General features: G+C 38.0%; 2 protein-coding genes across 5 annotated transcripts; both read right to left on the reverse strand.

The window, feature by feature from the left end:
- Positions 1 to 171: 171 nt before the first annotated feature.
- On the reverse strand, positions 172 to 11,967 carry SNRPN (small nuclear ribonucleoprotein polypeptide N). Of its 2 annotated transcripts, XM_027569586.2 has the most exons (8): positions 11,829 to 11,887; positions 5,701 to 5,758; positions 4,349 to 4,500; positions 2,400 to 2,511; positions 1,823 to 1,975; positions 1,247 to 1,385; positions 725 to 850; positions 181 to 619 (listed from the first exon to the last, which is right to left on the reverse strand). In XM_027569586.2, exons 2-8 carry the CDS (start codon positions 5,701 to 5,703, stop codon positions 582 to 584), a joined length of 723 nt encoding a protein of 240 aa, XP_027425387.1. In that variant the 5' UTR covers positions 5,704 to 5,758; positions 11,829 to 11,887; the 3' UTR covers positions 181 to 581. The 2 variants fall into 2 exon arrangements, with proteins under 2 accessions (XP_035583819.1, XP_027425387.1); XM_035727926.1 differs by lacking the exon at positions 5,701 to 5,758 and having other exon boundaries at positions 172 to 619; positions 11,829 to 11,967.
- Positions 5,712 to 26,559, reverse strand: SNURF (SNRPN upstream reading frame). 3 transcript variants are annotated; one of them, XM_027569588.1, is made up of 4 exons: positions 26,421 to 26,556; positions 17,256 to 17,351; positions 11,856 to 11,981; positions 5,712 to 5,847 (listed from the first exon to the last, which is right to left on the reverse strand). In XM_027569588.1, the coding sequence occupies exons 1-3, from the start codon at positions 26,432 to 26,434 to the stop codon at positions 11,876 to 11,878; spliced, it is 216 nt and encodes a 71-aa protein (XP_027425389.1). In that variant the 5' UTR covers positions 26,435 to 26,556; the 3' UTR covers positions 5,712 to 5,847; positions 11,856 to 11,875. The 3 variants fall into 3 exon arrangements, with proteins under 3 accessions (XP_027425389.1, XP_027425390.1, XP_027425388.1); XM_027569589.2 differs by lacking the exon at positions 5,712 to 5,847 and adding an exon at positions 5,856 to 11,087; XM_027569587.1 differs by lacking the exon at positions 5,712 to 5,847 and adding an exon at positions 11,029 to 11,087 and having other exon boundaries at positions 11,829 to 11,981; positions 26,421 to 26,559.

The following is a 26,559-nucleotide window of genomic DNA, read 5'->3' on the forward strand; positions in this document are numbered from 1 at the left end:
AACTGAGATAATCTTCCATGAAAAGGAGTATCTCCAATTCCAAATGCTTTGATTTAATGAGCAAAGTCTGATTCAGTACCACAGTTTCCTTCCATAGGTGGCCTTACAAGGCCTTTCATCCCATCCCTTCTTCCCTTCAGGTATGTATGAAAGAGGAAGATGCCATTATGTGAGGCTTAGCCTAGCCACTTAACCCCCTGGTTAAGGGTTTTCTTTTGTGTCAAGGTTATGGACTGATACCACTCAATGCACAAAGTGAAAGTTAGGAAGCTTAATCAGGTATCACAACCATTTTATCTTAAGAATTAAAGAGAAAATTATTTAAATGCATTGTTTAACAGAATTCACCTAGTCCATAATAACTTTAAGACCAGAAAATCCCAGTCTTCACTTTGATCTCAATAAAATCAACAGGCAAAAAATTGTACAACATACAACAGTACCTCGCAGTTTAATTGCTCTGTGCATTTATTAGCTAATATTAATGCAGCAAGGAGGAAACAATAGCTCACAAACACTCTACACAATTTCACAAGACACATTGCAGGGAAAAGGGTGACTTAGGAAGGATCAACAGTATCCTAGGGTCTTGGTGGACGCATTCCTGGGGGAGGTGGACCTGGGGGGAAAAAAAAAAGCAAAATTCCATGGGACCATTAGAAAAACATCACGTAAGTATTAAGGGGCCCAGCTGGCACCACTGCACAAAAGTGTAGCCACTCACCTCTAATTCCTGGTGGAGGGGGTCTCATTCCTGGAGGGGGCATGCCTATTGGCGTCCCTCGAGCAGGGGGAAGCCCAATTGGTGGGCCCATGGGTGGTCTCATACCAGGTGGAGGAGCCATAATGCCTGAAGAAGAAAAATGGCAGAGATAAAGTCCTCATAAATAAGCTCAGCTAAGATGACAGAATAAAATACAAGATAATATTTAAAGAAATGGGCCCAGATACTAAGTAAAAGGTTGAACAATTTCTCCTGGACCATTACCATGTAAGCCATACCCAACAATAGAGTCCACATCTTTTCATTAAAAACTACTGTTTAAAAGTGGGAAACATAATCTAAGCAACTAGTTAGGTACTTAGGCTATTCCTTAGTTCAGTGTCTTCTTAAGAGTATTAGTCCTCACTTCCTCCAGATAATATATTTTTCCACATAACTATATATATATATATATATATATATATATATATATATATATATATATATGCGCCCAATTCTCTTACTTCTGTATCATTTCCTTACCGGGAGGTGGTGTTGCTCGGCCCACAGGAGTGGGTGGGGTCCCCCGTCCTGGTGGGTACTGAGTTGGGGCTCCAGCAATGCTGGCAGTGGCAGCAACTGCAGCAGCCGCTACAGTGCCTCTTCCCTGTGGAGTCATTACCTGAGAAGGCATGGTCAGATACAGTCAAGGTAAGGCACATTCTCACATTATTCAAACACAAAATAATTGGTGGATACCACAGCCTATTAAATATGAAATAATTATAGCAATTTTGTATTTCTCCCATTATTTTCATTTTAAAAATCTTGGCACACTAATACATCCTCTTAAAACCCTACATTCCCTGTTTTAACCTATTAAGTCCTTTCACATTTTCTCAACTCTGGTTTACCCATCTGTATTTCTCCTTACTCACCAATTGTGGTGAGTTCCTCTTATCACGATGGCTTTAATCCTTTCCCCTCCTAATGTGTATTTGTCTTTCAGCACCCTCTATAACATATATGCTGCTTACATAGTATAGGATGTGCTTTTAAACCTATTCAGCCTCTAGGCACCTTCTCTCAGTAATATAAAACCTTCTCCTAGTTCCTCACCTGTTGGGATGGCCCCCCAACCCCTCGGACAGGGCCTGCTAATCCAGCAGGAGCTTGGGGAATTGGAACACCAGCTGGCACTCCTCTGCCAGCTGCCCTGCCAACCCCAGGACCTCCTGCAGCTCCAGCAAGTGGTACCCGAGCAATGCCAGTCTGAAACAAGAAAAATTATTTGAAATCAAATGACTCACCAATGTTATGAATAGTCTTATTCCTAAAAGATCACTCTTCCCACTATCTTCCCACACCACCTAGCTTGTATTAATTCTATATTCAGAGGAATACACAAGTACACTATGGAGGCATTCGATTAAATGTACATTATGTCAAATTTTGAGTACATATAAATAAGCCACTCCCACCCTTATCTAGGGAGTCCCCAGCACATAGAATAATTCATCAGAAAGTCCTTAATCACCAAATATGGACAAGTTAGCACTGACCTTAAGTGCTGGGCACATTGTACTTGACAAATGTATACTATTGTTGTGCCTCTTTGTACCCTCATTTAGCAAACATCTCAAATACTGTGATGTCCTTCCACATAATATTCTGCCCTATCCTACAGTTCCCTTACATCTTTGGGGGGTGGTCCTTCCACAGTCATGGAAACCAAGTTCTCCCCACGTAGTAACACCAGACCCAAAACCCGCTTTTCTTCACGCTCTGGCTGCTTCGCATTCTTTGGCCTATAAATCAAAAGTAAACTTTGTTAAGCTAAGTTAGAGATCACTCACTAAAATTTACAGTTAAGTATCAACTAAGACAATAATTGATGGAAGACAATAATTGATGGAAGATATTCATGCTAAACTATGACAAAACACAAAAACACTAGACTCACTGACATATAAGGGTAAATGGTAAAGCCCTTTTCCTATCAAAATTTTCCAGAATGTTCCCACAGTGTTATATTTCAGCAAGATTAATTTATTCTTTGTTAAACAGAGATGCAAATTATGTGGCTAAAACTTTTAAGACAAGTAAACTGAAATGTGTTTTCATGTTAACATGGGAAGTTAATTTTTTAAAATTATTTTTTTAAGTAAATCTGGATGACAGCTAAAATAGTAACAATAACAGGCAATGATGTCATACCAAATGATAAAGAAAAAAGTAAGGCTTTGAGTAAGAGATGCCTATGCATTTCTGGCCTTACCACTTACTATATAACCATGGGGAATTAAAAACAAATTAAAAAAAGAGAGAGAAACCTTGTGTAGAGTCACAACTGTCAGCAGCAAAAATCATACATTCATGAGGCATATATTACATAATACAGGTAAAAGCAATTGACAGTGCCATTCAACAATCCTCACTAAGTATTATCAGAGAATAATGCACACCTTAAAGCATTATGCATGTGAAATTATCCCTATAACTTAGTGAGAAAAGGGAAACAGAAATTAATATGCCTAAAACTCTCAAATACCTTTAGAATTTTCAATATCATAGGGATTCTTGTATTTTAGGGGAAAATTTTGGATTATTTACACTTACAAAAAAACTAACACTGAAACATCCACCATCCTAGAATATCTGATATAATCCTACTTGGTGTGCGGGGAGGAGACTGAGAATACATGAAAAGGGAAAGATGAGGAATATGTTTTTTGCCTGAGAGGAACAGACTTAAGAGTACAGCAGACAACTGGTGCTGAGCATCGCCTTTTTCTTCAGATTTAATAAAACCTATGTGAAGTAGGCAAATTAAACATCTGTACGGTTTATCACGGACTGTGGAAATAAAGTAAATCAAGCCAGGTCTCCAGGGTGATGCCTCTCAAGTTCGGCCCCATGATAAAAGCCTGAAACAAAGCCATGTTGCATGTCCAGAGATGATATTAAAAGCACCAACTCAACTGCTCTGAATAGTAAGTCAACTGGGTGGAAGTAGAATGCCACTAAAATCCACCAATTTCTGTGATCTTATTGCAGATGGTCAATAGTGCCCTGAGAAAGGAAGCTCCTTGGTCACAGGTATAAACCAGGTAGCCTAATGTGGTAAGGCACAAACACAAAGGTTATTCCTGAAGAAATGAAATGGACAAATCACAAATACAATAAGGAAAGAGGGTTAAGAATGGACACCAAATCAACACTGCACATGATGATTTAGACAAAACAAGGACCATACAAAGAGGCTAGCAGAACAAATGTTAAAACTAGCCTGGCATATTCTAATATCCCAACTCCTCAACCATTAAGAACAAATTGTTATTCTTATGATTCCTTCAGTCTGAAGAAATACTACAGAACCTAACCTATCAATAACATTTTATAACTTTTTAAATATATATAACTTGATACTCTGCTCATACTGTGAGTTCTTTCCAAATTAAGTTCATGAATACGTTTGCAAACTTAAAACAGTAAGTACACTGACTTTAAGACGGGGAGACTCTGATTCAATTCAGTGATGGTTTAGGAGGTCAGGCAATAGATTAGCCCTGCCACATTTTCCCTCCCTCCTTAAGTTACCCTCTATCATCTGTCTCTCACTATCCAAACCCAAAGTTGTCTTACTTGATCTTTCTGAATTCATCACAATCACAGAGGATCAAGTTCATATGCTTGTCAAAAGCCTTAAAGGTGCCAATGAAGATTCGGCCATCTTGCAAGATACATCTCATTCTATAGTCAATGTGCTGCAGCATCTTGCTGCTCTTTCCCACAGTCTGAAAGGAGTAAGAAAAGTTGTCACTCATCAGCTTGTCTCCCCACCATGTCTTCCCTATTCCTATTATCAATCTAAACTTGGTTGCCTTAACCCATCTTTCCTCCCATGTTTTTTCCAAAAATCCCTTCAGTCTCAAGATGCTGGACCAAATTTAGGCCCAGGACCACTATACTCCTCTGTGGAACCCTCTACTTCTCAGACTGTCTCCCTATGCAGTTTCCCATCATCCTAACTATATTCCCTAACTGTATTTTTTCCCCAACAGATTCACAAACCTAGTTTCATGTTAGTATTTTCTATGATTCTAATTCCTCTCCTTTCCCAATTTTAATCCCAAATCCCACCATCTTTTAGAACACTCGACCCCATGGACTATTTCTTTTTCCCTAGACACATACCCAAACAGCAGGAAATTCCTACCTCCATCAGAAACTTCCCAATTCCCATCAACCCAATGCAAACTACTGTTTAGTTCCCCCAAAGACCTTTATCCTAGTTATATCACACCCCACATCTCCTCCCATTCAGAACTTGGATCAGTGTTTCTCAAACTTCCTTCACTTTCATTTATCCTACTAAGTCACCTTTTAAAAAATATTTTTATCCTAAATCACCCACTCCACTGAAATTTTAATATGCTGATAAATCTGTATCTCTATTTATATACTGTAGTCCTTAGGAAGACCACAAGCTATTGTAAAATCTAATATTCCTTCCACTTCTCCAAATCAATTTTTGCTGCTTTAAGGTATCTTTCCTGTTGGGAATACATGCTGTAAGTTATTTAAACTTTAACAGAACCACAAAACTGATTAGTGTATTTTATCTCTACAGACTGTTTATTATTGTATACTTCTCATGCTGTGAATTGCTAGACCCCTCCATTTTTAATGTAGACTTTATGTCTATTATAACCTGAGTTTTCCATCTACTAGATTGCCCCTTACTATTGTAAATCATAATGAAAATTCTCTTCTGTATTTTCTCACATATAAGATCCCTCTTAAGATGTTTTCATCTTTCACTACAATAGAACAACAGACACAGCTTTCCTTCAGTTGATAAATCATACAATGAGATACCATCTCTGAAGATGTATTCCTTATTTCTAACATTAAGAACCCAAAGACAACCCACACTCTGGTAAACCAAAGCCTTCCAGTTGCTTTTCACCCTTCTGTCTTAATATACATCTTACCATGGTTGCTGTTCCACCAAATCCAATGTCCACAGTAAGGTTTCAGGATCCTTAAGACCTAAGGGAAGGCTACAGATAAAGGTATGACGCAGGTTCTCCTACAAACAATGCAAGCTTGGGGCAGAAGCTTCAAACAGTAGATGGAGCCTGCAGAGGAAAGCATGATCTAGCTGCACTGCAATCTACCATGTTTAAAAACAGGCAGACAATTTTTTATGAAAATCATTTTAACAGACATGTTCAAAAGACTTCCCATGTTCTTATACCCACCAAGTGAACACCACATTTCACTATTCCTTCACCTTAACTCCCCCATTTTATGTACTTAAAATTGACAAAGTTTATTAAATTTTTGCTTTATGCAGAAATTTTTAAATGTTTCAAAAATTGCTTTTATTTCCCATTCCAAAAATTGTGATCTCTTTTCTTTCCATTCTTATTTTAGGTAGTGCTTCATTCTCTGGTCCCAAGTTAACACCGTTTCATCTCTATTTCAACATTTTGATATCCTTATGTTTAGCCATCTGAATTACTGTCCTGAGTTGGGTTAAAACCTTTGCTTCCTAGTTAAACCACCTAAATGTTTTCAAATTCAATCTCCCCCCACTCCTCAACCCTGCCAAAAGCACTTCAAAATAATGCTAGATTATCTTTCTTTGCCAAGAACCAAATGCATTATCATGTACCTGCTTATGACTTCCTACATTAAAATAGGATACAACTGAAGTATGTTTATTAGGATATATGGGCAACTTTCTTAGCAATAAAAAAATGCATTATTACAACAGTGTTATTTTTCCCAATATACTAATGAAAATGTTCTTGAGTCTGGAAATCAAATATAGTCAAAACTGGAAAAGGGTCTCAAGCTACCAATTATACTTATTTGAAAAGTAAACACACAAATTAGACTTGAATGGGAATTTGGCTTTATGCAGAAATGTAGCCCCATATCATAAACAAAATCTAATATAATTTTACTTTTAACAATACAGACATTAAAATTGTTGTTTTCAACAGAGACACTTTTCAAACAGCTATGTACACTGGTTAAGTATATTATGAATTATTTCAGGATGTGAAAATAAAATCATTTAAAGTGTGGGTGTGAACTATAACATCAAAACAATACTGTAAAAGAATGTTTTGAGGATACAGTTTTCCATGTGGAACTATAGGACACTAGATAAGAAGTAAAAGGAATAGTAGGAAAGAAAAAATTCAGTTACGGGTGGTAAGATGTAGATGTTGCCCCATAATTATAAAAATCTGATGGTTGTTAAATGCATTTTATGAGAATTTGGAGTAACAGATTATCTAAAAAAATAAATTCATCATTACTCAGAATATCTCTTAACCTTTTTTCTCCAAATGCAAACTGCCATGCACCATTTGTGCCTTTTTTCTGAAAGACAATCTACCTATATACTCAACATCGTCCATATTTCTCTAACATTTATCTTTTAAAAAAAAAATATTGTATTTATTTATTTGAGAGAGATCGCACAAGCAGGGGGGTGGGAGTGGGGCAAAGAGAGAATCAGACTCCCCACTGAGCAGGAAGCCTGATGTGGGGCTGAACCAAAGTCAGATGCTCAACAGACTGAGCCACCCAGGAGTCCATCCAAAATTTATCTTAACTAACTATAATATCTATACACTTGTTTCTTCTTCCATCTACCTAATTTACGTCTTTAAAGATAAATGACATCAGGGATACCCCCCTTTTGTAGCATCCAATATTTGTACATGAATTAATGTTTTGCATAAAACTGACATGTAAAGATCTCAAAAGATCTATTCAAATCAGCAGACTAATGTACCCAACCCTCCCCAAATAAATGTAGTTTTTTTTTATTTGAATGCAATTAGGCAACATATGTAGTTTAAGGCCTATAATACAGATGTTCTTCATCCTGACAGGATTATCTATGAAGCTGTTTAAATCCTGTACTTGTTTATTTTTAAAGTAGCAATTTTCATTTTTTAGCAATTTTCATAATATTGTATCTATGAAGATATAAAGTCTTCAGCAATCCATTATTAACAGAAAGTAAATTATCTACAGAAATAGAAAAAATACACATAGAAACAGAAAGTAAATTAAATGGTAACCTGAAGTTGGGAGTGGAAACAGGGAATGTATGTAAATAAGCATGAAGGATCTTACTTTGGTAATGCAGCATCCTAAAAGTACCTGACAATGGTTGCAAAAGTCAGTGTACTTATGAAAAATTTAGGTGCATTTTATGGTATATAAACTATAAATCAAAAGAGCTTTTTTAAAATGTAAAATGTCAACAAGACTTTCACATAATGTACAAAGTTTGTAACATTACTTTTTATATCATCCTTAGTGAAAAAAAATAAAAACAAAAACAAAAATGCTAACCATTCAACAAGACACTATTACTGGAGTACACACCCTCTACCATCAACAATGGAGACGTACTACCAGACACTGCACCGCAAGACTGTGATTATTAGAACAAAAGGAAAAAACAGTAGGGCTAGATTTCAAGAGTTCATTTAAGGGAAAAAAAAATGTAATCACTGAAAAGTTTCTTACGTAAGGATGTAATGGAACCCAGCATCAAATGTGCATTTAAGGTGAATTTATAGTCAGTCACCTTTCCAATAAAACTTTAAAATTCAGAAACAAAATTTTACCTTCAGATACCAAAAAGATTCAAGTACAGATTTCCCTATCAGCTTCAGTTTAAATATTCTGTCCCAACTGGCATTTCAGTGAACACAACTATCAGGCTTAATTCATAGTTTAACTTAACCAACAAATTCAAACATTTCCTTTGTATAGGGGAAGAGTAAAAAGGAAAGGCCAGTCGCAGTCCTGTTTCTGTCCATCACCTAACCTGCTGAGTTTATAAACCCCTTCCACATCTACTAGATGTTGTTAACCAGTTATCAAGTATAAAAATGTACCTGGAGATGTGAGTCATAAACTAAAGAACTGGAGACCTAAAGAACTGGGAACACAGATGTGTAATATAATATAAAATATTCTATATAAATAAGAGATACACATTTTACTCACAACTCAGAATAGGGGTTGAATGAAGTGGTTAAGAAAAGACTCTCCTTAACGAATAGGACCTAAGATTTAGAAAGTTATCTCTTATTCCTAAATTTAGTATACCATAGTCATGAACACTTATAAGGGAAAGGATGTTTCACTTTGGAGACTGATCAAATTTATCTCCATAGCAAATGACAGCAATATGCCTCATGAAGAACAGCGTAAGAACAGCAACATCACATTGCACTGATGAATTAACAGTTATGATAAGTCTCCTTACATCAAAAAGCATAAGCAAATAAATGGCCCCCTGACTCAAACATCCTGAGATTCCTCACAGAAGAAGTTCTTAAACTTTTGGAAAGTCTGGACTTTCAAATGATTAAACTTTATACAAATTTAAGTGAAAAGATAAGATGGTCAAACTTGTCCAAGATACATACAACAAATGAGAAATCATATAATAATGGTAATGCATTAATGCTCACTCAAATCTGGTAAAATATCACACCCTTCACAGAAAATGTGTAGAATTTAACAAGTAAAAGGAGAAAACACAATAAATGGAAAAAAGTATTCATCCACAAAGCAATGCCAATTAAAACCACACACACACACACACACACACACAAAGAAAACAATTTTCCATTTTTGGAACTGTTTATTTATCAAAGAAAAAGACACACAAAGATGGTACTGAGAAACTAGCACTAGTAGTAATTATTCTTGATGGCAAACAACGCTTATGATGCTGTCAGAAAGCAATGTAACAAAACATTTAAGAGTCATACTAATGTGTATACCCTACAGTCCACAATTTGATACTTATCCTAATAAATTCAAGATACCAAATATATCTTTAAAATATAGAATATTTATAAAAGCATAGCAAACAAGTACAAGGAAAAGTAAATCATGAATGAACTATCATTTATTCATTAGAAATGATAATTATGACTATAATAAAATGAGGAAACAGTGATATACATTTAAGTGAAATAAATACAAAATAAATTCATTTAAAAGCATGATTCCAACTAAAAAAAAGCAAATGGGGAAAATGAAAGAAAAGTCAACCTTAGGCTGTGCCTGAAACATGGGTTTTAAAATCTTTGGTTTACCTCCCCATTTTTCTTGTCTATCACTTGGAAGCTTTAGATTTTTATTGTAAAAAAGAAAACATACCAATTGTTAAAATGTATTTAAAAACTACCCATCTACATTTATTCTTTAGACATGATTCTTAGACTTGAGCCTTATCCCAGAAATTTATCTGGTTCCCTACCCTGTAATGTTCACTTTCATATAACTTCCTTTATAACCCCTTTCTCTCCACCACCTTCTATAGTATCACCAGTCCCCCACTGTCCCAACTTGGTGTTTTCATCTTTAAATGTGATTCTCTAAGAAAGATGCCAGAGAACTTTCTTTCAAGGAAGAAGATAGTATTTCAAGCTTTACCTGCCATTCAATCTGTCACAACTACTCCAATCTGCTGCTGTAGTGACAAATACAGCAACACACCATACACAAATGAAAGGACATGGCTGTGTGCCAATAAAATGTCCTTTAGGAAAACAGTGAGTGGGTCAGATACTTTACTAAACCCTGCTCTAAAATAATCCCAGTAACAAGTGCTGTTTAACTAGCACATGAAACAGAGTATCAGAAAACCAGATGATCCTATATGAAGATCATAATGTATGACTTAATTATTATATGGGTGCTTGGCTGGCTCAGTTGGTAGAGCATGTTGACTCTTGATCATAAGCCCCAGGTAAATAAATAAATAATTATACTTAGGAACTTACAAGAGTGTATGAACAGCACTGAAGAGCCAAAAAACTCCTGGTTTTAAAAAAAAATCTGCTTTTCTCACTTAATCATTTAAAAATGGCCTTACTCTGGGGAACAGCTGGGGACAATGATCAGATTCCACTGTCTGAAATCAATGCCACTGCCCTGCAATCGGCTCCAGGTAATTACTGGAGAACGCTGAGTAAAGGATGCAGCAGGGGAGAATTCTCAGAAAATCTGTTTTACATCTTTTAATTTAAAACTCAAAATAGTGGCTATAAACAGGCCTAATTAATGTGAGTTGAGAGGTAATACACCAAAACAGAAATAAAGAAAATCTAGAACAAAACTCATCAATAGGCTCCTGTCTCCTAGTTTCTAAAAAGTATATTAAACCCTTTGGATTACAGGCATTCAAATATTAAAATTTTAAAAAGGTCACATAAAACATAAAAAGACAGACTGTAAATAAATCTATATCACATTGAAAAAAATCATGGATAATATTTTTATTACATTGTCAGCTGAATCAAATACATTGATACATTGTCAGCTGATTCAAATACGTTGTTGAAAACAAAAAAGTGAAAAAAGACAAAACAAAAAAAGGAATAATTAGTAAATATGCATGGAAAATTATTTAGCTTATCTGATTATGATGTGATGTGTATTTATAATTCAGTAGGCACAAATGATATGTAATTAAAACAACCAATGCAGGTGAAAGTGTATCGTAACTGGCATTCCATTTTTTTCCATTATTTATTCAGGGTAACAGAGACTAATACTTTGAAATACAATTTAGAAAATGTACCTAAGCTAATACTTCTGATTCAGTTTATTTTCACATCTGCATAGCTGAGTAAATGATCCTATCTAATATGTTATGCTTAGCAGTTCACTGAAGCTTTATTGAAACTACCAGGAAAAAGATGAAGTTTCTCACAAAAGGTAATTACAAAACATTCATTAGCAGGATATTCAGCATCCATTTATAATGCAGTATGTTTATATAATATTAACTGGAAAACCAATAGAAATTAAATACAAATAAACTACCTAAAAAGCATGCACTAGAATGACTGGGAAACTAAGTGTTGGGTTAAGAAGACCAAGGTCCTACTGCTTGCTTTTACTTCTTTAATCTTTCTGCAATGTGATTATATGGATTTTTTTATTTAAATTCAATTATGAAATTTAAAAAAAAAAATGTATTTTAACACATCCCAAGTAATTAAGTGACCTCCAAACACATTATTTATTTATTCCTAACCATGACTCAATCAGTTCTAACCTGTTTTTTCACTTGGAAATCAGCTACCTGGATGTTCCAATACTGCTTTAACCACCTCTTGGTGTCTCAGCTAAGAATGCCTGTCTCAGTTCCGCCTGGAAATCCACCACAGGTATTTGCTGCTGCTGAGATCGCCTTGGGTACAGCTGACACCTATGACAAGAGCACAATATATAAAATGAATATAAATGAAAAGAGATTTTCCTATATGGGTAACAACATGAAAGAAAATATGTAGAACCTTACATTTAAGGAGAGACTCAATTAGGGTCAGAGCTTCCCATTACCTTGTGAAGAGACTATAAAGAAGAAATAGGAGTCTCTCTGTACATAGAATGTGCAAGGAACAGAAGGATACTTACTACTTTAGAGATACTACCCAAGAAACTTTAAAATAAAAAAAAAAAAAGTTCTTTTGTTTTAAAAAGCCCTGTGGAAAAACCATCAAACCATATACATTATTCACTTTCCAATCCTATCTGGAAACAATTCTTTAACCCTCAGCAACAAGAGGGAGGCATTTGCTAAGGCCATTTCCAGCAAGATATTAAGGCTGTTATCCATACTAAATACTCCAAGAAGTAACCACCTGAAACAAGGAACTACCAGAGCCCAGAATTTTAGGCTCTCAAACTATATAAACTGACTACCTATTAGTTGCAAGGGAATTCCAGACAAAAGTCCTCAGTATATCCCTATGAATCAGTAATCTGGCTGTGAATCTGATTCTGTAAATTATGATGTAGAAGTGTTACTGGCTAGCAAGACAAGCATTAAAAAAAAATCACCAGCAATTCAGCCCTTGTTAAGTGTGTGTACACTTACATGTGCGCATATATATGCATGTGTCTATTTATCAAACTACTCAATAGATTTGGAAATGGGCCTGAAAAAAAGATATTCCACTATTTTTCTACAGTTTTAAAATGGCATTTTTAACATTCTGTTAAATAATAAAGAATTAGGTTGGAATTTCTCCATGGCTCATGGAAGGTAACCTCTAAATTCTCAAATTTACCAAGTGATAGAAGTATCTTCATTATTCTTGGTGGCGCCTTGGATCATACCTGAGTTAATGCTAATTAGATTATTCAGGACAGGGGCTGGCCAAGCCACAAAGACCAACTATGTGATTAGAGTGTGGGGCCCATGGGCAACCACATGGCCAATGATTCAATCATGTTTAAACAATGAAACTCTAATAAAAACTCTAGAAGGCAGGGTGCCTGGGTGGCTCAGTTGTTTAAGCATCTGCCTTCAGCTGAGGTCATGATCCCGGGGTCCTGGGATCTAACCATGTTGGGCTCCCAGCTCAGCAGGGAATCTGCTTCTCCCTCTGCCTCTCCCTACCCCCTGCTCATGCTCTCTCTCTCAAATAAATAAATGAAATATTAAAAAAAAAATCTCTAGAAAGCACCCACAGATCTGGTGAGCTTCCTGTTTGGCAATATACATACATTGATGAGCTGAGAGTATTACAACCTAAGGACATGAAGTTATGGCTCTTGTCCTATGAGTCTCTACATTTGGCTTATCCTGATCTGTATCCCCTAGAGTAAACTTAATAGTAAGTGTAGTGCTTTTCTTGAGTGCTGTGAAAATCATGGAACCTGAGGAAATAGTGGAAACCCTGAATCTCTATCCAGATGCTGAGAAGTGCAGGTGGACTAGAAACTCTGGGGCTTGCAGTTGGTATCTGTTTTGAGGGTAATCTTAGGAGGGACTGTACCCTTAACGTGTCAAAACTGCACTAACTCCATTAAGAGTCTTCATTACATTGCTCATGCTTTTTAAATTGTCCCATTTTTATTTGGGTATTCTTAGTTCCAATCCTTTATTACCAAATGGCAACTAAGAGTCTGACCTAATATGGTTCTGAAAGTGTTTCAGAGAAAACAAAAATATATTCCTTGGCCCTCTTAAACTCCTATTGGAGTGTTCCTCTTGGGTTTAACCTGAAATTCAGCTGCAGACTGAACTAAAACCAAGAAAATAAAATGCAGTACACGTAACATTCAGTTCATAAATGCAGAATATAATTTAGAAAGACATATAAAAAGGTGCATAAAATAGATTATCCAGAAGAGTCTCCAGCCCCAATCTCCAAATTCTCTCAAATTTACAATACACCAAGAAACAGGAAACACATTCACCAGCCCCAAAAATCAAAAACTGATTTACTTGACAGATCTATCAGAAGATGGTATAATCATCAATTCCAAGAATAAAAACCAATGAGCTTCTATTAACAATTACTGTTGGTCTGTGAGAGGTTTCATCTGCATCGTTTTGGTTTTTATTCAATTTGGTTTTGTATCTTGGATGGAACATGAATAGCAAATCTTTATTAGCATTAGAACCAGTACCACACAATTTCTCAGGAATACTGACTTTTAGCACTTATGGTTTGGGAAAATGTGGGATATTGATGGATTATCAAAATAAACAGACTGTTAACTATCCCAATCCTGAGAGAATTCTGAGCATGTATTATGCAAGGCTTAACGAGTATCAATACTGCTTACCCATTTTATAATCCACTTACTCTCAAAATGGAGATAAATGACTGGGGAAATTATACTATTTCCCTAACTCAAAACTCCCCTGCCCATTTAGCACCCTGTAGTATTTATACGTAATATAAACAGCAGAGGTCAGGAATGAACTTATTTCTTCTTTGAAAGCAACAAAATGTTTCCACAGATTTGAACAAGAAAATGACACCTAAAGAGGTCTTAAAGAAAATGAGATTACCTGTTATGCTGGTTCACACTGGTCCTGCATAAGATAAGAGCTATAACAAAATTTAACTATGACAGAACCATTACCCACTAACAAAATATCCTCCCCTCAAGAGAATCCCCCATACCTCAACCACAATCTCTAAACAAACTCAAGATACTTCCAGAGATTCTGGGTAAAAATACCACTTTTAAAAGCTTTTAAGTTACAAAAGACATTACCATACAAGAGAAAATTAATATGGCAAAAAGTTTATTATAAATGATGAATTATAGGGGCAACTGGGTGGCTCAGTTAGTTAAGTGGCCAAACTCTTGATTTTGGTTCAGGTCATCATCTCAGGGTTGTGGGGTTGAGCTCTGCTAGAGCTCCATGCTCAGCAGGGAGTCTGCTTGAGATTCTCTCTTGCTCTTCCCTTCTCCCCCCCTCACTTACACATGGCAGGCATTCTCTGCCTCTCTCAAATAAATAAATCTTTTTTAAAAAAGAACAAATTACATAGAATATCCATTCGCAAAATACTTCTTTTAAAGAAATTCCCAAAATAAAAATGTAATAAAATAATGAGCTCAGAAGAATAAATAAACAGGGAAAATGGGGAAATTGTTGGCCTCACCAGTAATTTGAAATGTGCAAATGAATATATTGCAACTTTACCACATAAAATGAGCAAATAACAAAAATAGAAGACAAAATTCTACCCCCACTTTATAACATCTTTGTTTTTTTATTTTAAAGACTTCATTTATTTGACAAAGAGAGATCACAAGTAGGCAGAAACAAGCAGAGAGAGAGGGGAAGCAGGCTCCCTGATGAGCAGAGAGCCAGATGCACAGTTGGATCCCAGGACCCTGAGATCATGACCTGAGCCAAAGGCAGATGCTTAACCAACTGAGCCACCCAGGCTCCACTATAACAGTTTTTTAAGAAAGTTTTATATTTGAGGAACTGAAATAAAATGTAAATAATTAATATAGATAAAGAATATTAACTTTCAAATTGACTGCCCTTATCTTTGTTGATGATAGCAAAGAAATGCAAATCTATCAGTAAGCTACTGATAAATGAAATTGTTATTAAACCACCCATACTCTACAATCTGTAAAATAAATGAGGTATTTATATGCATTGAAATAGAAAGATCCCCAAAGACATACTGTTGCAGAACAATAAATCTCGCATATGTAGAGATCACAAGTTGGGGCGCCTGGGTGGCTCAGTTTTAAGCCTTGATCCCCAGGTCCTGGGAGGGTCCTGGGATCAAGCCCTGCATTGGGCTCCTTGCTCCACGAGCCCCACGGGAAGCCTGCTTCTCCCTCTCCCACTCCCCCTGCTTTCCCTCTTCGCTGTGTCTCTGTCAAATAAATAAAAATCTTTTAAAAATATAAAAATAAAAAAAAGAGATCACAAGTATGCCTCTCCTTCTCCCTGCTTCCATGTGTGCATACACATGAATGAACAGGAAAAGGTCTGACAATATAGACATCTACATACCTGTGGATTATCTCTAGGGAGGGAAGGGCAATGGTAAGTTGAAGTAGATACTTTCTATCTCAAAGTTAAGTGTTTTATAAAGAAACGATATTCATGTATTTTTAATATTTGTAATTTTGGAAAATAGCCAAATAAAACAGCTTTGGGAAAGGGAAAAAATGCTACCCACTGATTCTGTCAAGATTTGTGATAATAACAAAATGCAAGATCTAATAAATACTGTGTATGTATCATGTCATTAAAAAGTTAGTATGTTTTGTATTAAAATCACTCTTCTGGAAACCTAAATTTAAAAGTGCATGGGGGTGCCTGGGTGGCTCAGTTGGTTAGGTGTCTGACTCTTGATTTTGGCTTTGATCAGGATCTGGGGTCCTGGGATGGAGCCCTGCATCAGGCTCCATGCTTGGTGGGGAATCTGCTGGAGATTCTCCCTCTTTCTCCCCCTCTGCCCCTCCCCCAGCTTGATCTCACACTCTCTTTCCCTAAAAGGAATAATTAAATCTCTTAAAAAAATAAAAGTGTACCTCTGTGTAGATATCCTATGTAAAGAGAGGAACAAATGTATACATTTCAAGGTTTTTTTAAGATTTTATTTATTTATTTGAGAGAGAGAGCATGAGTGAGAGAGTAGAAGCAGGAACAGCAGAGGGAGAGGGAGAAGCAGGCTCCCTGCTAAGCAGGGAGCCTGATGCGGAGCTAGATCCTAGGACTCTGGGATCATAAACAGAGCGGAAGGCAGTTGCTTAACCGACTGAGCCACCCAGGTGCCCCACATTTCAAGTTTTTAATTGGATAAATGTACTAACCAAAAATAAAAATCTGAATAATGCGGTATATGTATGAATACATAAAGTAGCCTTCGGTCAATGAATAAAAAATTTTGCAAACATATAAGTGATTTAATAACATAAATAAAACAGAAATCTGTAAATATCAAATTTGAAGGATGTAGAATTTTATTGATAAAACTCACCTACACATTTGGGAAAAAATGCATTTTACTAAAATTTAACCTAAGTTAGTACTACCTGATTAAGGTTGACTCAACCATTTTGCCTTATCTTCTATATTATAAGCATAGGTTTCTTTCATTAATTAAATTCATTTCAGTACCCCTCATTGCATGATACTCTATTCAACTTTGAACAAGAATTCTAAACTAAATTGATTCTCAACCCAGACTATACTCACTCTTGGTTGCTCAGTGAGGCTGTCCTTCTACGTTTGACTTGGACTTCCACCTCTGGTACGTGCTGTTCCGTAGTCCGTCTCAGGTGTAAGCGGTCCCTGAAGCAGAAAGAGGAATTTATTTTGTAAGACTTCATCAACTTTAAAATAACCACTTATTTAAAGGTTGTATTTATTTTTAAATATTTTATTTATTTATTTGCGAGAGAGAGCAAGTGAGAGAGTATAAGCAGGGTGAAGGGCAGAGGGAGAAGCAGACTCCTCACTGAGCATGGAGCCCGATGTGGGATTTGATCCCTGGACTCCAGGACCATGACCTGAGCTGAAGCCTCGGCTTAAATGACTGAGCCACCAAGGCACCCCTAAAGGCTGTATTTAGAACTATATTTTATATAATGGAGTTTTTAAAGTGCTTATAATATAATTAAAACAAGGTACAGTAGTAATGTACATCAATTGTTATCAATAAAAATGGTGGAAAAGTAACATGGCAAAATTTTAATGAAAATATCCTCTAATAGTCAGGATCTATCCTAAAACCACTTTCTCCCTTTAGAAGCCCCTTAACATCAGGGTCACTTGGGTGTCTCAGTCATTTGAGCGTCTGACTCTTAGTGTGGGCTCAGGTCATGATCTCAGGTTGGTGAGATGGAGCCCCATGTCGGGCTCTGTGCTCAGCAGGCAGTTGGCTTGAGTTTCTCTCCCTCCGCCCCCCCCTCATAAACACCCTCTCTCTTTCTCTCCCTCCCTCTCTCTCAAATAAATTTGTAAAAAAAAAAAAAAGAAGAAGAAGAAAGAAGCCCCCTGGGGTGCCTGGATGCCTCAGTTGGTTGGGTGTCTGCCATTGGCTCAAGTCATGGGCTTGGGCCCCACATCAGGCTCCATGTTCAGCAGGGAACCTGCTTCTCCCTCTGCTGCTCCCCCTTCTTGTTCTCTCTCTCTCTGTGCCAAATAAATAAATAAAATCTTAAAAAAAGAAAAGGTCCCCTAACATCAGAAAACTGGGGGGGGGGGGGATATATCCAAGAATTAAGCAAAAAGAAAATATTTCCACTTATTTTTATATTATGCAGAAATAAAGCTATATATTTACAGAGATATACTTATATGCACTAACCTACTACCCATACCTACATACCCTCAAAAAATAGCAATGTTGATTCCAAAACTGGTTTGAAAACATTTTTAAAGATATTTTTAATTTATTTATTTGAGAGACAGAGCGAGGAGGAGCAGGGGGGGGTGGGCAGGGGAGGGAGGTAGGCAGAGGGAGAGAGAGAAGCAGATTCCGTCTGAGAAGGGAGTCTGACCAGGGACTTGATCCCAGGACCCTGAGATCATGACCTGAGTCAAAGGCAAAGGCTTAACTGACTGAGCCACCCATGTGTCCCTGGTTTGAAAATATTTTATTAGGACGGATCTTTTAGTATAATGGAATAAAGCATAAAGTTTAAATTATAAAATTTCTACTTAAGCAACCTCCTGTGCAAATGTTTTCCTAGGATTTGTAAAACAATAAATAAAAGGGATGCTTAAACAAAAAATAAATACATAAAACCAACATAGCTACCACCATCTTATGATCTCCAGAGCAGCTCAGAAAATGGCTGCTCAAGGGATCTGAGCATGTTATCTCCCACCTGGGTCATCCATGTTAGAAACTATAGGAACCACTCTTACAACTGCAATTTAACAATGCTAATCAGAGAGGATAGAGGAAAAGCATTTTACAAAAGTCATGCAATGTAATATTTCCCGGGCAGAATTCATTTTTTAAAATATTTTATTTATTTGACAGAGAGAGAGCAAGCACAAGTAGGCAGAGTGGTGGACAGAGGGAGAGGGAAAAGCAGGCTCCCCACTGAGCAGAGAGCCCAACATGGGGCTCGATCCCAGAACCTTGAGATCACAACCTGAGCTAAAGGCAGCCACTTCACTAACTTCACTTCATCAGGCTCCCCTCCCTCCAGGGCAAAATTCAAAGAAGCATCGCCAAAACTAATTCTTTGAACACTTGCTATTTTCAAATTCATGTTAGATTATGCAAAATAACCCAAATAGTTTTTCAATAAACCCAAGTTGTTTTACTGCTTCAAAAACTTTAGTGTTTCAGTCAAGCATTAGAAATCATGGGCGCCTGGGTGGCTCAGATGGTTAGCGTCTGCCTCCAGCTCAGGTCATGATCCCAGGGTCCCAGGATTGAGCCCCGCACTGGGCTCCTTGCTCAGAGGGAAGCCTGCTTCTCCCTCTCCTTCTACTGCTCCCCCTGCCTGTGCTCTCTCTCTGTGTCAAATAAATAAATAAAATCTTTAAAAAAATCATTTAAAAATCACAAATGACATATCAGATTTTTAAATGATAAAAGTATATAATTTGCTAGTCTGCTTGACCTTTGATTAGGCAATGGTTTCTTAGATACCTGAAGTACCAGAGAAAGGAATCCATAAATTGGATTTCATCAAAAGTAAAATACGTATTTGCTTCAAAGGACACTATTAAGAAAGTGAAAATGTACCTGGCCAAATGGGAGAAAATATTTGCAATTCACACAGCTCAAGAATGCTTACAACTCAATAATAAAATGAAAAAACTCCACTTAAAAATGGGTGAAAGATTGGAACAGATTGCTTTCCACAGACATAAAAATTTGTATCAGCACAAAAAAAGATATTTAATTATCAGTATAGTTATTAGGGAAATGCAAATAAAAACCACAAACATACTACTTCATACCTCCGGAGTGGAGGAGGAGGTAGAGAAACTGGTAGTGGGAATGTGAAATGGTGTAGCCTCTGACACTTCCTAAAAATGTGAACCACGTAGTTTAGCATTTGACACTAATTCAACTCCTAGAGAGAGTAAAATATATGTGCTGCCAAAGTGAACACAAGAGGGGGTAAAAAAAAACAAAATCATATAAACCTGAGTGTGAATTTTCCTAGCAGCTTTAATTGTAAGAGCCAAAAAGTGGAAACAACCCAAAGTACAACCACTAAAAGATGGATAAACCAAATATGGTGTAGTATGGTATATTCAATACAATGGACTGTCATTCAGTGCCAAAAGGGAATGAAGTATTTATTGATGAAACATGGCTTCACAAATATATTTGTTAATATTATATTAAAATTATATAATAAAAAGAACTATCATAGACCTCTAGGTCATAGACCATCAATTATGATTAATCTAATAGTATAACTGAAAATAACCCATTACCAAAAAATTTAAAAAAATAAAAATCTTCAGTTCCTTTATCCCTTCATAGCAGTTGCTCAGTATGAAAAAGTCTGAGTTCATGGAAGAAATGAAACAGTACACAAAATTATTCAATTTTCTAAATCCATTTTTAAAGCTACATGTATGGGGCATCTAGGTGGCTCAGTCGTTAAGCATCTGCCTTCGGCTCAGGTCATGATCCCAGGGTCCCGGGATCGAGCCCCACATTGGGCTCCCCGCTCTGTGGGAAGCCTTCTCCCTCTCCCACTCCCCATGCTTGTGCTCCCCCTCTCTCTGTGTCTCTCTCTGTCAAATAAACAAATAAAATCTTTAAAAAAAATTAAAGCTACATGTAAAATCATCAAGGAGCAGCACTGTTTTCACAATATAGAAAGTTTGTATACATACATGTGGGTGCATTTATAATCTTCCTACTGCATTCACAATCTAGAAACCAGCTTTTGGAAAATAAGCATTTAAAGGAAAAATAGAGAGGTGCCTGGCTGACTCATTCCATGAAGCATGCAACTCTTGATCTCAGGGTTGTGGGTTCAAGCCCCACATGGGTGTAGAGATTACTTAAAAATAAAATCTTAAATAAATCAGTAAACAATAAAGGAAAAAAATGGGGTTTGTTGGCTCAGTCGGTGGAGCATGTGACTCGATTTCAGGGTTGTGAGTTCAAGCCCCACATTGGGCATAGAACATACTTTAAAAAGTTAATCAAAAAAACATGGAAAATGTTGTATGTGCACAATGTTAATTTTTTTGCTCCAAAATTACTTTCATTAAAAAAATAATACTAATTTGGAAATACAATGAGAAGCAACAAGTGATGAGATCACATAATGTTTTTCCAAATAGCCTAACATTTTGTCAAATATATAATATGCCTTACATCTGCCCCCCCAAAAAAACTAATAAAAATTCAACTACTAAGATCTCAAGAATGAAAAATAAAAAAAGAAAATGTGAGGTAATCTCAGTCTACAGATCTTCCCATAATCATGAGAAAAATCAGTGCCTCTAAACCAAAACCTGTGGAACCATCAAAAAGAAAATTCTAAGCCAGCCAGCATTCAGGAACTAGAAGGCAAAAGAAATGACTCCCTTACACAACCTTTGTTAGTGAGAGAGACAACCTTAACCATCAACAACTCTTAAGCTTTCTGGCTCTGGGCCACAAAAGTGGAAGGGGCAAGGGAGACCAGCAATAAAATCCTAATGTACACTAAGAAAGATAAAAAATCTCATTGTCCCTGTCATGTTGAGTCAATACTCATACCCTGCTTAATTCAAGGATTCTTTCTAAATATAGCTAAGTAGCAGAGTACAATGTCAAAGTAAGATTAAACTCAAAATGGATTAAAGACCTGAATGTGAGACCTGAAACCATAAAACTCCCTAAAGAAAATATAAGCAGTAATTTATTAGATGTTGGCCTTAGCAAAATTTTCCTATAGAGGTCTCCTCTGGCAAGAGAAACAAAAACAATTAAACTATAGGGTCTACATGAAAATAAAAATCTTTTGCACAGCAATGGACAACATCAACAAAAAACAGGCAATCTACTGAATGGGAGAAGATATTTGCAAATGATATATCTGATAAGGGGTTAACATAATGTAACGTATCTGATAATGTAATGTATCTGATAAGGGCTTAATATATAAATAACATAAAACCCAACACACACGTGCACATACATGCCCACACACACACACAAATAAAAAAATCCCATTAAAAATGGGCAGAGGAACTGAATAGACATTTTTTTCAAAGATATATAGAGGGTCAACAGATACATGAGATGCTCAACATCACTAATCATCAGGAAAATGCAAATCAATACCACAATGAGATATCACCTCATACCAGTCAAAATGGCTAGTATCAAAAAGACAAGAAATAACTCTTTGTAAGGATGTGGAAAAAAGAAACTCATGCACTCTTCGTAGGAATGTAACCTGGTTCAATCACTGTGGAAAACAGTATATAGGTTCCTCAAAAATTTAAAAATAGAAATAGCACATGATCCAGTAATTCCACTTCTGATTATTTACCCAAGGAAAACAAAAGCACTAATTCAAAAACATACATGCACTCCTCGGTTGACTGTAGCATTATGTATAATAGCCAAGATAGTAAAGCAACCATCTAAGTGTCTGTCAATAGATGAATGGATAAAGATGCAGTATATAAATACAGTATTACTCAGCTATAAAAATTTTTTTTGCCATTTTTGACAAGATGGATGGACCTAAAGGGTATTATGCTAAGTGAAATAAGTCAGAGAAATTCAAGTACCTTATTATTTCACTTATATGTGGAATCAAAAAAAAAAACAAAAAAAACAGAGACACCCAAAAGAACAGAGATAAAACTGGTGGTTACCAGAGGGGAGAATGGTGGGGAGGGGCAAAATAGGTGAAGGGGAGTGGGAGGTACAAGCTTCCAGATATGGACTGAGTAAGTCAGGGGAATGCAATAGGGAATATAGTCAATGGTATGTATTTTAACAGCACTGTATGGTGACAGAGGGTAACAACACTTATGAACACTGCACAACATAGAGAGTTGTTGAATCACTACGTTGTGCACTTGGAACTAATGAAGCATTGTGTGTCAACAAAACTCCAATTAAAAAAAAAAGTAACTTTGAGGCCTTGACATCTTAAATGTGGAATTTTTAAAAAAACAAATCTGACAACATTCAGAGGAAAGGGCAGGAATAAAGATGTAGCATCACCACATATGGGGAAAGTATTTCAGTAATGAAACATGTGACAGATGCACTGGGCAAACCAATATAATACAAAATAATCTGAATAAACCCAAACCAGACAGTACCTTGCCTTAGATAGCAATACAACAATCCCTGGACTGTTTCCTTGCCCTAAACCACAGAAAGGGTTCACACTGCCTCGTCATTTTCAAAAAGCCCTGATACTAAGCCAAATATTCAGTGGGCAAGGCAGAGACCTTGAAACCTCAGAGGTCTTCCCAAAAGGATCCACCATATTGAGATCCTGAGTCTGCGTGAAAAACTACAAAATGGCTGATCAGGATAATACACGCTCATTTTGCAAATAGCCAAAACGATCAGAAGTTAAAGCAAATTATAATTATTTGAAACAGTATGTGTCTACAAGTAGGAAAAAATGAGCAAACCGTAAGTATCACAGATTCCAGCCTCCTGCTATTTCTAAAACTACTCAAAAAAATTCCACAACAAAGCTTTCCAAGTCTTCTAGGTTTATGTTTTCCTTAATTACATTGCAACTTAGCACAACCATATTGTTTGTGATAGAGGGAAAAAAAAAAAGCAAGCCCATCAACATTCCGCAAAGAAAAACAAAGTCCTTGAAAATGGTTCCCTTCAAAAGTGGAATGCAGAACACTGGAATAGTTACTTTCTTAATTATATATTCTCACCAAATTTTCATAGTAGGTCCAACTTCAAAATGATGGGTCAAAAGCATCACTTTAAAAACCTGACTAGGGCAAGAATTCCCTAATCCAACGTATACTTACAGCCGTGTAGCATTCCACTTTTCTGATTCTTTGCTCTGTTCCCCTTCAGCAAAGAAAACTTACAGGTCTCAGCTCCTAAAAACCCTGGAGGAGCCCTGATCCCCGATTTAAGGAAACGGTATATAAAGGCCGCATCACAAAAAGAACATCCACAGATTAAGAAATATGACACTCTTAAAGGTGATGCAGTTGTGCAAGTATCGAATCTGTAAAGTGGAAATCAAATGTAATTAGGGGTTTTCTAAAGGGTTACTGAATCCCCTTTGAATATTAAAGAGACTGCTCATAATACAACCTAGGGAATCTATAAAAATGAAAAAGTGGACCCCTATAAGTCAGAAAACATTTAAAATCAGCACCATTGATAGGGGCTGCCTTAAGTAATAGCACTGTGGATCACGGGATGACTTCGCCTTTCTTGCCCTGCCAGCAGGCCCCCATCTCTCCCTTCTCCGGCGCAACAGAAAAGTAGGGGCACAGCATGGCTGCCAGTCTAGGCAGGCATAGAATGTACAAATCCATTGCCCCATTGCCCCCTCCACTCCAACGTGGCCTTAGGGAAGGGGTGGCCCAAGGTACAAGCTCAGCAATTCCATGTCTTCCTTCCCTCCACGCACTGCAGCACAAGAAGGCAGGAGCAGCCGTTACAGCAGACAGGTGAAGGGGTAGCTGCCAGCCCCACCAAGCGGACGCTGTGCAAACCCCCTCCCCCGGTGCCCGCCCCATTGACGGGCGGAGACAGTGTCTTCCCAGTTGCGCCTGCGCACCCAAAATCCCGCATCCTTTCCCACTGCGGCACTTTGGGGAAGGGGCAGCTTGCCCACGTTGCCAGCCTCCTCCCCTCAGCACTGCGCTGTGAAGGTGCCGCCGCAATTGCTGCCTGGGAGAAGGTGCATAGACTACCCTTCCCCCACTGCGGCACTGGGGGAGGGGTAGGCTGCCCCCCACCCTGTCACGCCTGCGCAGATCCGCACATCTGCAGCGGCAGCCATCTTTGGCGAGCCGCACAATGGTCGTGACGCGGCAGTGGACCCCTGAAACCCTTATTCCGAATACAGGAAAAATCACTGCAGATAAGACACGCCTCTGCAGTGTTACATCCCAGAACGTGGTACAACTCTCACAAGTTCATAAAGCAAACTCTGCACACCATATCCCTAATCTTACAAAACCACAAAAGCGAGGAATTATGAAGGAGTAAAATATCTAAAGCAAACATTTGTGCAGCTATCCCTTCAGGTGAGTAATGGATAGCAGGTTCGCCCTAATATAAACTCTTTAGACTGCCTCAGATTAGAGAACAATTGAACGGTCTCCCCTTTCCCTCAAACTAAGGGTTGTGGACCACTCGCTGCCTTTTCCGTCAGCCCACCACCAGACTACAGATCCACTGCCCTCACCGCCTTTTACTGCGTTAATTCAACCACCACCATGGCGGCCACTCTCCAAGGTTCCCACACACCACGACTGCCCCCAACACCACCCGATCGCCCCTCCCGTCACCATCATCATGGCTGCCTCACCACCCCCACACATACCATACCCAAGGTGGGTCACCCCTTTCACCGTGCTGCCCTCTTTGTATCACCCTCACGGTGGCCTCCCTGCCACCCCCTCCCAAACACCACCATGGCAGCCACCCCCACTGCCCCTTACCACCTCCGCCCCTCCCTACCACCACCACGACGGTCACTTCGCTGCCTCCCCCCCAACCACGGCCACCATGATCACCTTGTTAGTCACCCTGCCACCTCTTCCATATCACTGCCATAGTGGCCACCTTGTTGACCCCCAATCCACCTGCACGGCCATCGTTGCTACCCCCTCATTACCATCACAACCAAGAACAGCCTACCTTCTACTCCCTCCCACCACCACCATGGCGGACACCATTGCTACAACCACGATCACATCATAGTGGACACCTCACCCTAAAGACCCATCCTTATCACAACTGCAGCCACCCTGCTACCCCCAGATACCACTGTCACCAATACCCGATGCCCTACCCTGTCACCCCCTCCTTGGTAGTGTGGATTCCCCACTGATCCCACCCCGTCATACCTTCCCCTGCCTTTTGCACCACAGCCATCACAATATACCCTCCTCAACCACAGTCATGGCCTCATATCTCAAGGACAAAGGGCCACTCTAGAAAGGATCTGATGGGACACGATACAGTGGCGTATACCAATTGCAATAGGACACAGCATGGTCAGAGTATCATCCAGGGAGGTCCAACCAATCCCCAAACCTTCAAAAATGTACCATTCAATTCTCCAGGACAAAGAACTTTAGAGCCAGATTCCCACTATATACAATAATACTTTAAGTTCTACAAACTTGGAACACTTGAACAAACAAAAATGATTATTTCCCAGGCTGTCTCTAAGGGAAGAGATCCACACGGCTAACCTGGCCCGCTCCATCGCGCTGCTAGCCGCTCCTCAGTACAGACCGTCAGGCATCTCCGGCGACCGCTCCACTCTGCGCTTGAGTCACTGCAGCAACACCAACTAATCGCACCAGTTCCATATGCGCATGCGTAGCAAAG

This window comes from Zalophus californianus, chromosome 6 (assembly GCF_009762305.2).
Source record: "Zalophus californianus isolate mZalCal1 chromosome 6, mZalCal1.pri.v2, whole genome shotgun sequence".
Taxonomy (NCBI): domain Eukaryota; kingdom Metazoa; phylum Chordata; class Mammalia; order Carnivora; family Otariidae; genus Zalophus; species Zalophus californianus.

Bases quoted from the DNA above. Each gene is read 5' to 3' on its own strand.
- SNRPN (XM_027569586.2), bottom strand. The intron at 1,976-2,399 runs GTAAGGGAACTG...TTCTTGTTTCAG, and splicing joins AAGGACCACCCCCCAAAGAT to ACTGGCATTGCTCGGGTACC. The intron at 620-724 runs GTGAGTGGCTAC...TTTTCCCCCCAG, and splicing joins CCCTCCACCAGGAATTAGAG to GTCCACCTCCCCCAGGAATG.
- SNURF (XM_027569588.1), bottom strand. The intron at 11,982-17,255 runs GTGAGTATAGTC...CTCTTGTCATAG, and splicing joins GCCTCACTGAGCAACCAAGA to GTGTCAGCTGTACCCAAGGC.